Consider the following 13,818-nt stretch of genomic DNA (forward strand, 5'->3'; position numbering starts at 1 on the left):
GAGGTGATTAATTCATGTTTTACTTATTATTAAAACTGAGCGTCAATATGTATATTCAAGAAAACTTTTGTAATTGCAACAGTAGCATTTGTATATTATGTTTGTGTATTTATGTATATTTATATGTTTGTATATTTATTATCTTTGGCGAAAATTATTAAACGACAATGTTAGCACAAATGTTTTACTTATTTAAAGTACCTTTCAAATCAAGCTTAAAGCGCCAATTATACCTTTTTATTATATAGTAGGGTGGGGAAAATGGGACACATTTTCGTTGTATTTTTTGGTAGTAAGCAAAGCACATAGAGAATTTATAAAAACCGCATCCTCACGACTCTCATATACCGTTGTAAATTGTTTAAAACACGATCAAGATATTTGGACATTTGCGCTAAAGGTGTCCCGTCTTACCCCACAGAACTATAAAATATAAACAAAGCTATTCTGGAAATGAAAACAAAACATATGTACATCGCACGTTAAAATTGTATATACTCCAATGTTTACGCCTCATCATTTTGATAATGCGTAAGAACTCTAGCGCTTGGATCTACCGCTTCGATCCATTTAGGCAACCATTGGTATGGGATCAGCTTCGACAGTTGTGGGCCGAACTTTGATTCAAAGATTTGTCTATAGTAGAGCGCCTCTTTTGTTTTAGGGGTGTGGAATGGGTGTGTTTCTTTTGCTTTTGCGAGAGCATCGTCACTCACCTAAAGAAGACGTTATTGTAAATTAACCAACTAAAAGCAAAAAAATGTTTTGTTCTACTGTATATTGGTGAGATTCTATACTACAGCGAGGGGGGCCGACGAACCAAATATTCGGCCTAAGTTGGTCCAATACAACAAAACAAACAACTATAATTGTTGCCTCATCGCCCACAAAAATCATACACCGCTCAACATTTTAACTTTTAGGGATTGCAGGCTTTACTTTTTTCTGGGTTTGCAGGTCATAAGTAGCAGAAATTGCGATATCTCATTAACTCATATTGCCCATATAGGCAATTACATCGGTTATAGCGGACTAAAACGGACCCACAGCACTCGTTTGTATATACAAGGTTGTTGTAAAGTCTGAATGTGTTGTATACAAGTTGTTCTAGAGTTGGCATCTCCCGTATTTGTAAGCCAGCACGAGGTGCGGTAGGAAACAGAACCCTCAGTTATAAGGAACTTGCCATGCAACGCGAGCGTAAAAAGGTTACATTCATTCATTTTTTTCTCTAACTCTAAACCAAACATTGACTTTACCCTGCTCTCGATATGTTCTTGTAGAATCTCAAACCAAGATCTTCGCTTCGAGGCAACTCCATCGCTGAATGCTTCCTTGCGTCTCCATAATATTTCAGATGGTATGAGATCCGATTCATCGAACGCGGAACGAAGAAGGAATTTCTCAATGTTTCCCTTAAGGTATGGTTTAATAAAAAAAATGGCTAAAATAAAAACGTATATTTAAAAAGACAAATGACATTTTGCGGATAACTTCTTCTCTTTATATTCGCTGTTTTGATTAGTTCGGTTTTCGTTAATGTAGTATAGCGATAAATGATATTTGTGTTAAAACATTATAAAAGAATAAGGGGAACTAGTTTAGTATCGATAAGAAGCAGCAGGCGCTAATAAATACATAGAAAATAACAATTCCTACTAATGGCATACAAAATAGTTTTATACCGCATTGGGATTTTAAAAAAATGCTTTTTAAAAATTGGACAATCTGTTTTTGTTCGTTTTCAATAGAAGTAATATGCAAATTTTAACTATAATTGTGCAATGTGCAGTTCAAGCTTTTGCGGTTGTAATAAATATGGAGAATTACGATCCAAATAGCAATACTGCGACTGATAGTCAATAAACAGTACATGTGTGAAATGAAATAGGGAAGTTTATCAAAGAATATTATTGGGTTATTTCCGCTCATAAAATAATATTTATAAATCCATAATTCATTGCACCACGAGAATTTATTATAGGTTTCGTTGTGTAACCGGAGATAATAAAAATGATATACCCCCTATAAAATCATCTCCGTTACTTTAAACCTGCTTTGCCGTTTGTATTTTAAATGAATTAACTACGCAACTCATGCGACCTGCGAATTAAGCAAGAACTTTTGATTACACTATATGGGTATATTTACACAGTGGAAAATTCTAAAGTTTTAAACCGTTTGGTATTTATTATCTAGGTAAAAATAATGTAGGGGGATTTTAAATTTTTAGACATTGGTATAAGTCTTTGTGTTGTACCTATCCGCGGTATATATGTTACCTCACTCGGGGCCCGTTTTTCTGCCGGCAACGATAGATAGTAAGACGTTAGGGCGTGGTCCAAGAATGGTGCTCGAACTTCCAGCCCATGCGCGGCTGTCGAGCGATCGGTACGTAACACATCGAAAAGATAGAGATCAGATAATAGCCGTCTAAGAAAAGAATCATGTTTAAAATGCGTATTTGAGGCTGTTGTTGTTAATGAATGAATGTAGCTGAATTATCTTTGCGTTTCGGGAATTTCGAGAGTCCTTATAACACCAGTGTTTTGTTTCACGCACCTCGTGCCCGCTTATGAGTGAATGCACGACTGGGGGGGAATTTGTCGTTAACTGTGTTGCCAGATAGATCATACACTCTTCGGTAACTATTTTTGCCAATACGTTCACAAGAGTATATAACATTGTCGAGCCTCGTTGTTCGTATTGAAAATATATAAGCACCACTGTTGCAACTGTTATGCATGTCATCATTACGTCACGCACCTGCTTTCGACGTCCCCTTCTTCTTGGGTTGGTTGTTTATAAAAGTAGATGTAACCTTGAGCGAGCTCGTCAGCGCCCTCTCCCGACATGATTACGATTGTGTCCGTGTTCTGACTGATGTACTTTGATAACAAGTACATTGCTAAAAAAATTGCATCAATTTTTAATCAAAGTTTAATTCTAAATATTATAGAAATTAATGAATCTCTTTCCTTTGTGAACTTATAGTTGCGGATAGAGTCACACTGGCCGCATAACCGACGTACGCAAGCGGCTGATAGGTGTTTGAGAAAATCTGGCCTATATCATTGGTCCCGACAACGAATGTAACCCATAATAAAGCATCAAATAAAACCGCCTTATTTGCATAATGCCTTATTTGCATAATGGGCCAGACAACTGGGTACACAAAGCAGATCGATTGCTCAAACAAAGAAGGTTTATGGCATTTTTATTGTTACGAACATATAAGGTAGCACCTCCTACGCGCTGTAAAGTGCTCAAAATTTCTTTATGGTTTAATTATTTTAAAATTAAAACATCTATGCTAGAAAAAATGGATGATGTATTCGTATAAATCTCATGCCCACTGTCGATTATATAGCATGGGCTTATATGGCATATGCCCACAATAAAAATAGAACAGTTGACGCCCTGCAACACATTTACATTCAAGCGCAACATTCCGTTTTAAACTTACGGATTGAAGCTCTCACGGTCGTGACATCATAACTCTCCAATGCGTATATGGTTTCTTCTATCGCATCTAATCCTTCTTCTGGCGAGAATATCACTTCATGGTGCTCGCTCTCAATTTGCTCTGCAACCTGCATGTCAAAAGGACACAAAATGTTTTTTGGGGGAGTAGAAAAACTTTCATAATTACATTATTGAGTCAATTTTAGTTTTCGTCATTTTTATTTTCATTAGAATAATTACGAAATTCACGTCACAATAATCAGCAATACGTGTAACATTGACGTCGAAGTAGTGTGACGTAATGATTACGTCATACCAAGCATCTGTGACGTAACGATGACGTCCTACCTTTCTAGCTGCCACGATGTCAGGGCTAGTTTCCATTCCAATTGAAAATGTTTGTATCGGTTGTTTTGATCCATTTTCTCGAAGTTTCTTCGCAGTAATGGCGGCAACCAATGAAGAATCTAATCCTCCTGGTGAAAGATATTGCTGTTGTTTAAATTGTGGTTCAGTGTTATTGGTTGTTTGAATATTAATGTTGTGCACCGGACATGACACGTTAAGATGTATTTATTCTGAGTTATAACATAGGTGCTGTATTTATATAACATGGGTGTATTCATGTGCATGGTCATTCTATTCATATTCACCATACACAGGGTGCATTTATACACATTTTTGTTTGTTAAAATGGAACGGTAAAAGAAAATGAACATGGACCATCTTAGCCCAACCTATTATACGCACGAAGCTTTTGTAGCATCTGAATAAATTAAAAGACTGTTTGTCCAACAATATTGTGTTGCAATATCATACAAACATAATCATCTTAACCTGATAATAAGCTTCCGACCCTTCTGCTGGACATCAACCTTTTTTCCACAGCATTTATCATCAACGTTCGAATGTTCTTCTTTATGACGTCATCACTTTCGCCTGTGACGTAAATGTGCTATTGTTCGTAACAACTGAACGTCTACGTTTTGTCAAACTGTGGCAAAGTGGTTGAACAACTTGCTTCTAGTTTTATGTTTACGACGGGTTCGAAGCTCGATGCGGTTACCGCTGTTACCAGTATGAGTGTATGTCGTATGTGTCCATTGACAAGACGCATTTAAATCCCCCTTATGATTAAAAAATCCTTACGAAAAACAATCACCTTCAACGTTACCTATGTGGTAACTCGTAAACAGGCACTCGGCGTATGAAACAGAACACCTGTGTTATAACGACGGTCATTGTCCGCTTCACGGGGATAAAACAAGTTAGATTACAACTGAAGGTCAAAGTTTTGACAAACCTTTCTCTAAAACGACCCCTTGGTACATGAAGTGGCGTGGCAGCTCGGGGAATGAATGAAACATCTTCGGCGTCGCTGGAGCGATCTTCCCGTTCTTTATTACGTCACAAACCATAGAATGGGCCGGGGGAAACACGCGAAGCAGCTTTGTTTTATCCTCGCCGTTTTTCTTCTTGAGTAAGTCATAAAGACCTGTGTGACACAACACGAGGTTAATTGTGAGTAACTAACCTGTGAGTTTTACAGAAAATAATTTTAAGTAAACTAATGCTTATTTTATTTGGCGTGTTAGGGCAATGACAGTCGTTGTAGCACGGGGTGTTTTTTCCATACACCTCGTGTCCGCTTACGAGTTACCACGTATTTAACCTTGCGGATAATTTATAAAATTGATCTGAATAATATGCTCATTACATCGCAACAGTGTGTTATTACGAGGTAATTAATAGCGAATATAATTCTCTGTGACGTTTAATCGGTAGCTCACTATATGGTCGCCCTGTGTAATTACAACGGAACAACGGAGTATTGTTATAAAATATTGAAAAAATAGATGACTGTAACCGGTGTTTGAGTAAATTTCTTTTTGAAACCGACTTCTCCGTTGTTTGGGTCGTACACCATATGTTGAGTGTAGCAGCCAAAATTTCAAACCGTCACTGTTTTCTACACTTTTATACATAGCGTGGTAATAACGACTGTCGTTTTGCTGTTAATCCCCTTCTTTCGTTGTTTCAACAATTTGATATTCACCATCGTTTTCAAAGATATAAGTTAAAAAGTATGTTATGTGACGTCACCTTTAGCCTCCGAGCAGACTCCCATCATTCCATTGTTTGTCATGAAATAAAACATCGGCCGAACTCCATATGTATCACGTGACAGTAATAAGGTGTTGTCGCGCGTGTTTACGATGACGTAAGCGAACACGCCATCCAGGTATTTGCTCGTCTCCTGCATAATTACAACTCAAATTATTCGCAATCAAACTTTTATTTAATCTTTAATATTTTATTTTTTATTAATTCACAGTTAATTTTTTTTATGACGTCACAAACCTCTGGGCCGAACTTATTGTACAGATGTAATATGACCTCACAGTCAGAGGGTGTCTCGTGGTTAAACCCAAATTCTTCCTTTAACTGTAAAGCAAGCGGCGAGTTACATAAATATGTTATATACAGTACTGTGGGGTAAGATGGGATATTGTTTTATTAACTATTCAAATATCCTGATCATGGTTTAAACAATTATCAACGGTCCATAGTAGTCGTAAGAGTACGGTTTTGTAATTCTTTGTTTACTGCCAAATGGGACGAGAAAATAGAATAAAAGGGATTCCCCTCTTCCCCACCCTGGTATATGTAACATGAGTGTCTCCCACACGCATGTGTATACTCAATCATTTTTTGACATAGGAGTCTGCCACACCGGACATACACAATTAATTCAGTTTGTAACTCTAGCGACCCCGCTCTTTAATTTATTACATTTAAAACAAGCTAACAAACCTTCTGACAATTGTAAATCTCTCCGTTGCATATCAAAGTTAAGTGAGGGTACTGGTGTAATCTCATTGGCTGAAAACAAACAAACAAACTTTTATGACGTAATCGTAGCAGGTAAGCAACAGCGAAATGTTTTTGTTGGGATTAATTATCACCGGTGACGTCATAAACATTGCGTCATCCGTGTGTAACGTCATGGGTGTTGAAGTCATTGTACATAAGTTTTGACGTTGTAGATATTACGTCATAGGTGGTGACGTCATACATACCTGCATTCCGCCTACGTCACCAACTACTTCCAATCGGTGAAAAGCAAGTTTAGCGCTTCGAAGTCCACTCACGTTCTCGAACCGAAAATTATCGGGACCTCTATGTGCGATTGTTTGCGCACAAGTGAACTGTCTGACGTCATTCGCGTCATAACCGAACAGAGCCCAGATTCCGCACATTTTGAAATTTAAAACTTATATTATCTAAAAGTTTAGAACTGTTTAGTGTCGCTATAGGTTGGGTGTGGTTTCTATTATATAGGTTGGAATAAGATGACGGTTATGTTTTCATTCTCTTTTATCGTTCCATGTGGCAATATATGACCAGTTAAAACAACTATATTAGAACGATGAGTTAAAACAACTATGGAACGGGGCACTGCCATGATGTAATCACGCATGGAACGCACGAAACTCACGTATGTCTTTTAAAAACACAGGTGTTCTCTGTTATAGTTCTTTAACACTTAGCGCCGCTTGACACACATGAAACGGAAATGGACATTTTTTTTACCATTTTTTAAAGCAATTTGGTAAACACATGTGTTAAACCATAAGCGTATAACTATTCTTGTTTTATATACTTAAACAACTAAATGGCGTGTATTTAGTAAAAATTAAACTCCTTTTCGTTCTTGTATACGAATTAGACGTTGCGAAAAAAAGGTTGTGTTTTTTTTGGTTAACTGTCTCTATTCCTGTTTACAACCGAACGGAACAAAATGAATCATCCTATACCCCGGCCCGGCCTACTTTGTAATTGTTGTTTCTTTTCAGTGCCGCTTGTGACGTCATAAACCGTACCGCTGAATCAGAACTGGTATCGCGTACTTACATCTCGTGTGAAAGCCCCGCCGGTAAACTTTTTCGCATTTTCCTATTTTATTATCTCTGGATTTTTCTACATTGTATAAAACTGTTAGAGGGTAGAAATGATATAGGTTACATTGTATGCCATATTATATTTCCTCATTGCGATTATTAAAATTAACAACGCTTTTTTAGAGTCGTGAAGATACGGTTACCTAATTTTGTAAATAATATTTGTTTACCACCAATCGGACGATGAAAAGGTATGAAAACATGGTCCATCTTACTCAGTGTTTTATTTACAGTGAACTCTTGCTTTTAACTGTAAATGTCCAAGACTCGCTATACCATTTTACTGTATACTCGACTGTCTCTTTAAGCTTATAACAAACCGATCGAAGATATTATTTTCTGTACGCTTTCCGGTATTCTGTAAAATACACCCTATATATAAGCGACTTCCATGCTGTCTTGTCTAATATGAAACGAAATAATAACGTAAATGTCCGCCTTGCTCTTACCCGATGATTTATCATTGCGTAAGCCGTTTCCTTTTTTTTTCTTTTTTAAACCTAGTCAAAAGGTTTGGGTATATCGTGATTTTATTTAGCCAGACGTCTATTTAAACTGCGCTCCAGGCGTCGTATATTTTGGTCAAGAGCACACATGCTTATTACTTCCGTTATTTTCAATATAAATCAAAACCCATAGAATTATATCTTTCTCACGGGTATATACTGTACTGTACTTCAGTCTGTCCCATGGTTAACTGTATGTTGTATCGTACTTTGATCAAAGGAACACAGTACAAAAGAACCGTTCGTCTATATGCGGTGACATATATGCTGTTTTGATTTAATAATGTGCCATGACTGTTTCCTGAACCTAAGGCTCTAACAGTTTTACTGCACTGCACTATGTTAAACCTTTGTATTTCTATTCTATATGAAGTCGTATAGCGGGCATGTTCCAAAACCTGGGATTAGGGCCAGATAACGAGTGAGCACATTACTACAAAATCTATGGTTCTACCACGTTTAACATAACAATTCATTTTTTGTCTAATTTTTGGGAATTTACCCGTATTTTTTTCATTTTGGTGAGACCCTGGGGTTTCGTCAATCGACAACTGTGGCTGTAACGTTATGTCCCATGGTATGCTACGCTGTATAGGTCTTCCCCCACGTATAGAATAATAATATTTCCCAAAACAACCCCATATATGAACCTGCTGAATGTTCGCCAAGGATTCTGTACAAGCTGAACGGTAATTAACATTTATAGTGGTCGGGGAGAATATGAGACATCTTTACATTCTAATTTTCTCGTACCATTTGGTGGTAAACAAAAAATATCATCACGACTTTTGTATACCGTTGTTAATTGTTTAAATCACGATCAGGATATTTGGATATTATGAGCTAAAGTTTTCTCGTCTTTCCCTACCTTAACTGTATATATTGTCAAAGTTCGACGAAACCGCCTAATGACAAACACATAGTTTCGCGATTATGGTTAAACATATAGTGACGCGATACTGTAGTTAACCGTGCATTCTAATCAATTATGCTATAGGAATTGCTTGGAGTTGTTTTGCATGTTCTTAATCAAGGCGTTAGTGTTATAATAACTGTACCTGTGGTCTATAGCATGTTTGAGGTAGAATATATTATGCATAATACGCCCCATGAGATAAGCAACAACAGGAATTATAGAGTTATACATGATACTGGCTAAGAAACAAAAAAATCATTTATTTTAATGAGTAAATGAATTTACCTTATTTACCCTCGCGTGGCTGGGCAATACCAGTTGTTACAACACGAGTGTTCTGTTTCATACACCTTGCGCCCGCTTGCGAGTAATTTTTGTTTTGTTGTAACCTTATGGCTAAGAATTTGGACAACCCATGGCCCCATAATGATCCTAATAACAGTCAGTATATAGATGTACAACCGACAATAAAAAGTGTTACTGGCTATTACGTAAAGTGCTTCTTGTAAACAATCAAGAGTTGCTTAATACACGCGGTCCCTCATGTCTCGTTCTCTTTTATCATGCATGTAACCACATCGAATGGGTGGTTTCCCCATTTCAATACTGCTAAAATCGCACGAAGGTGCAATGATAGTATATTCTTTTCGCTTCGCTCTGTCTTTATGCATCCTAGGGGCTGGATCCAACGGAGTGCTCCACGCTTCTTCGCACGATCTGTACTTGAGCACCGTAGGAGCGCGGAACATCATGGTATCGAACGGTATCTCGGTTATTTGGCCAACTTTGTCGTCGACGGGAGCTTCTAGATTCTTAGCCATCTCCTTCGCAACTTTTCGCTGCTTCACCAGGAAGCAAATCACTGAAATAAACGCTGACAGTGCGCCACCCGCCACCAACACCAACCCAGTGTAACTCCATATTTGAAGAATTAGAATAACCAAGCCAGTTATAGCAAACACAATACTTGTAATGAAACTGCATATCGATGGACGGAGGGCTGTTGGGCATAGAGTAACCTGTGGGAATAATTTATTTATTTGTTACTTAGTATTTTTATATTAATGGATACCTTTTTTAAGATTATTTGCCTTTCAAGACAATATTTTGATTTGCGAATTCGCTCGGTTAAGCTTTAATTTTTTTTATAAAGTTTTAGTAAAAACACATTTGACAGCAATTCTGTAATGACTTTCTTCTGCTTGAATTCAATAACAAACGTTAAAAAAGTTATAGCACTACTGGTAAAGAGTATTATAAAAATAACTGTAAAACCCAGTTCTTTTTAACAGAAGATATGTGTAATGGTGTATGTCAATTACGATAACTCATATCTGCAGTCAGCATTTAACCCTATATACATTGGTCTTAACACTTATACTTGCGTGTCCAATGCACAAAGGAATTGTAATTACTAATGAAAAAGCGAAGCACTATCGAGATTAAAGATAATAATCCATATAGTGTCGCTTATGGATTTATAAGCCCTTGCTTGGCGCCGTCAGGTCTAACATTTTTATACTAATTGCCAAAACATGAAAATTACTAGCAGTGTAATATAGGGGGTGGGGAAGATGGGACAACTTTCCATCCCATTTTCTCCTCCCTTTTGGCAGTGAACATTTAAAGAATTTTAAAACGTTTCCTCACGACTCTCATGGACCGTTGTTAATTGTTTAACACATACCTATCAGGATGTTTAAATATAGTGTGCTAAAAGTTTTCAGTCTTACTCAGTAATGCTACATTGCTAGAGTAACATGATGAAATCGCGTGTTTAGTGTTGCCAATTTTTGTTCCTTTTTTAAACCGAATAATCTTCGTTATCGTGTTTAAAGCGATAAATAAGGTAATGCTTTGTAATAAACACTGGTGTAGTCCTATGATCAGTAATATATATTAAATACGGACTACACCAAAAAATTTACCATGAATAAATAGAAAAAATCCAAACTTGCTTACCGTTGAAAAAGACCATGGGTTTAGCTGTTTAGGGGAATCCCCATTTCCAGATTGTCCTCCACGATCGTTAAGCAACGGATGCATTTTTAAACTTCTCGATAAGTCACGGTCATTTCGGCCTCCAGAAGATGACTTATTTCGGTCTGATAGCGCTTTGCTCACAATCATTGCTGATTTAAACTGTTGTCTGCGAAAAATGTTTGTTTCGATAAAAAATTACAGCTTTTTTATAAAGACATTCTTATACCCTAAATAGCATCTTTAATATCCTGTGGTACACTCAGTAACTTGTTAGACACAAATAATAGGTATAGCAGGGTGGGAAAGGACGGGACACCTTTAGGATACGTCGTGAGGATACGGTTTTATAATTCTTTGAATGTTATTTGATTACTACCAAATTGGATGAGAAAATAAAATGAAAAGGTGTCCCATCTTCCCTCACCCTACTATGTAACCTTGATAAAAAGTATCTTTCTTTTTTGTAAGGTTTTATTCCACCTATACCAACTCATATTTATTCTATGACCAAGTATAAACTCACAGCCTGAGCGTAACTCGTAAGAGACATTTCAAACTCACAGCTGTTTTGTTTTCACACTACTTCACTTTACAAGATTACCAACTCAGATTAGCACAACTATTTCTGAAACCCAGCTACCAATAGCAAAACCTTTACTTATTTTTTAACGTATCAACTTCAATGCAACCCCAAAGGATCGTTTATTCAATAAAACTAGTTCAGCGCGGCCGCCATATGTTCGTTTTAAAAACTTCAATTTACAATGAAATGGTTTTCCCTTCATTACCACAATACCCTTGTGCCAAGTCATCCATGACAAATCCCCTAATTATAGTTCGTGAATAAATGGGGAATCATCCGGCATTAACGGTTGGAGTATTTACAATTCTGCTTCTTATTTCCAGTTCATGGAATACAAATGCTTGAAGACTGTATAGTGTTTTTGTAAGCTAACATTTCCCGTGCAATTTAATACATCATAACTGTACAGCTCAACTAGTATACTATTGCACTATAGCCCAAATTAGAACAACAACAAGGGTGGGGAAAACGGGACCTCTTTTCATTTTTACTTTCTCATTTCATTTGGTAATAAACAATAAACATTTTTTTTAAAGAAATATTCCACGACTTTCATAGACTGTTTCATAATAGTTTAAAACAGGATCATGATATTTAGATACCATGTGCTAAAGGTGTCCTAACTTACCTTCATAGTATAATAAATACGCTTATAAGTTAAACATTCAAGTAAGCTTGCTACTCAAACATGCAATACAAAATAAACTCAAAATATTCGTCTTCATATAGCTGAGTTATAACACGCACCCTTATCTCGGTTGACTTGTTTCAAATTAAAACTCAATCTCTTATTATATATAGGCTATACATAGTAGGGTTGCTATCTTCTTCAGTGTGATCGATCGTTATAGTATATAGTGCCTGTAGATTATGATGTAATAACTTGCACGGTCACGACAATGGCTTATATGGATTATGTAATGTGCGCATGTTACACGAAGCGAGTAATGCAACTGCTATTCTTTAAATGCTAAGAGCGATGTGTTTGTTCAGCAGCCTATTTAATCTTTTTATGCTTGCAAAGCAAAAATCCTGGTTTAATGCAAAATAGTTTGATTCATTTCCAAGTTAACCAATATTTTGCGCGTTTTTAACAAGTTTCTCAGTAGACTCTGTATATAGGCTACAGTTTTTTTGTAAAAAGAATTATAAACTTTATCGGGCACGCGGAATGCAAATATAAGGTTTATTAAACTTAAGCATTAAAGTCACGCGCTTAAAAAAATCGACAGCGGGCGTAAAATTATGATTATGCACTGTGTGTCCGATAGGTAAAGACATGTATCTATGTCACAGCTCGACAGCGAGCACAAGAAACTTAAATAGCCTGCACTGTGTGTCGTATAAAAAACACCCATGTTACAACTCAACAGTAGAATGAGGCGCACAGAAACAGCATATGTTCATGACACAGCCTTACCTGACATTCCAATCAGTGGGCTTTAATTATATATTGACGTGCCCACTACATAGGGAGAGGCAATATTCTAACACCTTATCATTGTCACTGTACCTCAAGTAATCTCTGGGAATTAACGATGTCATTATATGAACCAATGAAATGATTGTTGATACCTCTGAACACTTCTATTCTGTGCAGACCGATTAGGATGAAATGGCGCGGAAATGCACAACAAGCGAAAGAGTGTTTTACTAATCAAGTTGTCGATGAAAAAAAATCAATAGAATTATCTTCTGGTTATCGTAACAAAATACGAATATTGAAATGACAGCAAAACACGGTTTTTACCTTTTTAAGCAATCTTTAGAATAGCTGTTTCTAGGAAATATAAAACTTATTAGACTCTTCTGCACATTACCTAGCTCGTTTGAACCGCTTTTTATACAAAGAGTCATTTGTCGTAAAGCTTTCATACATTTACCCTTTCAAGGTCTAAATATATGTCTGAATACTAGTGGAGTCTGTACATATTCTCTTTTTTTACTTTCTATTACAATCATACCTTATTTCAGAGTTATATAATAAACACGAGATGAATAAATATACGGTTGTTTTTATCTTATTTAGGTTAATCGAATACTGAACCTCGGGGTCTGAAAAAAACTTACCCGTCACCACGCGGATAACATTTAAAATATAAAATCCGCTTGGTGGTCGGTAAATTATTACCAAGGACGCCGCTGCCCAGCTGTTTGCAAACGTTTTTGTTTTCAGATTACATTTACGAATTTTCAAAACCTTAAAGCTCTTTTAGGACGTTTCTATTTCTCCGCCAGTAATATTTAACATTGTTTAGCTTACACATATGGATAATTTAATCTTTGGTAGCAGTTTTGTGGTGGAATAAAAAATAAAAGGAAATAATTTTCAAAATACGATTAAGGTTTTGTTTGTACTAATACCGACCGCGTCTTTTATGCGGTGTGTTTTTACAATTGATC

The 13,818-nt window shown here is 36.5% G+C and overlaps 2 protein-coding genes across 2 annotated transcripts; both read right to left on the reverse strand.

Moving 5' to 3' along the window:
- Positions 1 to 120: 120 nt before the first annotated feature.
- On the reverse strand, positions 121 to 6,760 carry LOC100185185 (asparagine synthetase [glutamine-hydrolyzing]). The gene is made up of 12 exons (XM_009859397.3): positions 6,546 to 6,760; positions 6,280 to 6,348; positions 5,827 to 5,910; positions 5,569 to 5,722; positions 4,769 to 4,960; positions 4,303 to 4,404; positions 3,814 to 3,941; positions 3,467 to 3,593; positions 2,767 to 2,908; positions 2,283 to 2,433; positions 1,260 to 1,415; positions 121 to 716 (listed from the first exon to the last, which is right to left on the reverse strand). Exons 1-12 carry the CDS (start codon positions 6,723 to 6,725, stop codon positions 507 to 509), a joined length of 1,695 nt encoding a protein of 564 aa, XP_009857699.1. The 5' UTR covers positions 6,726 to 6,760; the 3' UTR covers positions 121 to 506.
- A 2,241-nt stretch (positions 6,761 to 9,001) lies between these two features.
- LOC100182822 lies at positions 9,002 to 12,856 on the reverse strand. Its single transcript, XM_026840467.1, has 3 exons — positions 12,836 to 12,856; positions 10,812 to 10,998; positions 9,002 to 9,868 (listed from the first exon to the last, which is right to left on the reverse strand). Exons 2-3 carry the CDS (start codon positions 10,977 to 10,979, stop codon positions 9,374 to 9,376), a joined length of 663 nt encoding a protein of 220 aa, XP_026696268.1. The 5' UTR covers positions 10,980 to 10,998; positions 12,836 to 12,856; the 3' UTR covers positions 9,002 to 9,373.
- Positions 12,857 to 13,818: the final 962 nt, after the last annotated feature.

The sequence above is a fragment of the Ciona intestinalis genome, chromosome 2 (genome assembly GCF_000224145.3).
Source record: "Ciona intestinalis chromosome 2, KH, whole genome shotgun sequence".
Taxonomy (NCBI): Eukaryota; Metazoa; Chordata; class Ascidiacea; order Phlebobranchia; family Cionidae; genus Ciona; species Ciona intestinalis.

Bases quoted from the DNA above. Each gene is read 5' to 3' on its own strand.
- LOC100185185 (XM_009859397.3), bottom strand. From the start codon at position 6,725: ATGTGCGGAATCTGGGCTCTGTTCGGTTATGACGCGAATGACGTCAGA. The intron at 3,594-3,813 runs GTAGGACGTCAT...TTTGACATGCAG, and splicing joins ACATCGTGGCAGCTAGAAAG to GTTGCAGAGCAAATTGAGAG. The intron at 717-1,259 runs GTAAAGTCAATG...CGTCTTCTTTAG, and splicing joins AAGAACATATCGAGAGCAGG to GTGAGTGACGATGCTCTCGC.
- LOC100182822 (XM_026840467.1), bottom strand. From the start codon at position 10,979: ATGATTGTGAGCAAAGCGCTATCAGACCGAAATAAGTCATCTTCTGGA. The intron at 9,869-10,811 runs GTAAGCAAGTTT...TTATTCCCACAG, and splicing joins ACCCATGGTCTTTTTCAACG to GTTACTCTATGCCCAACAGC.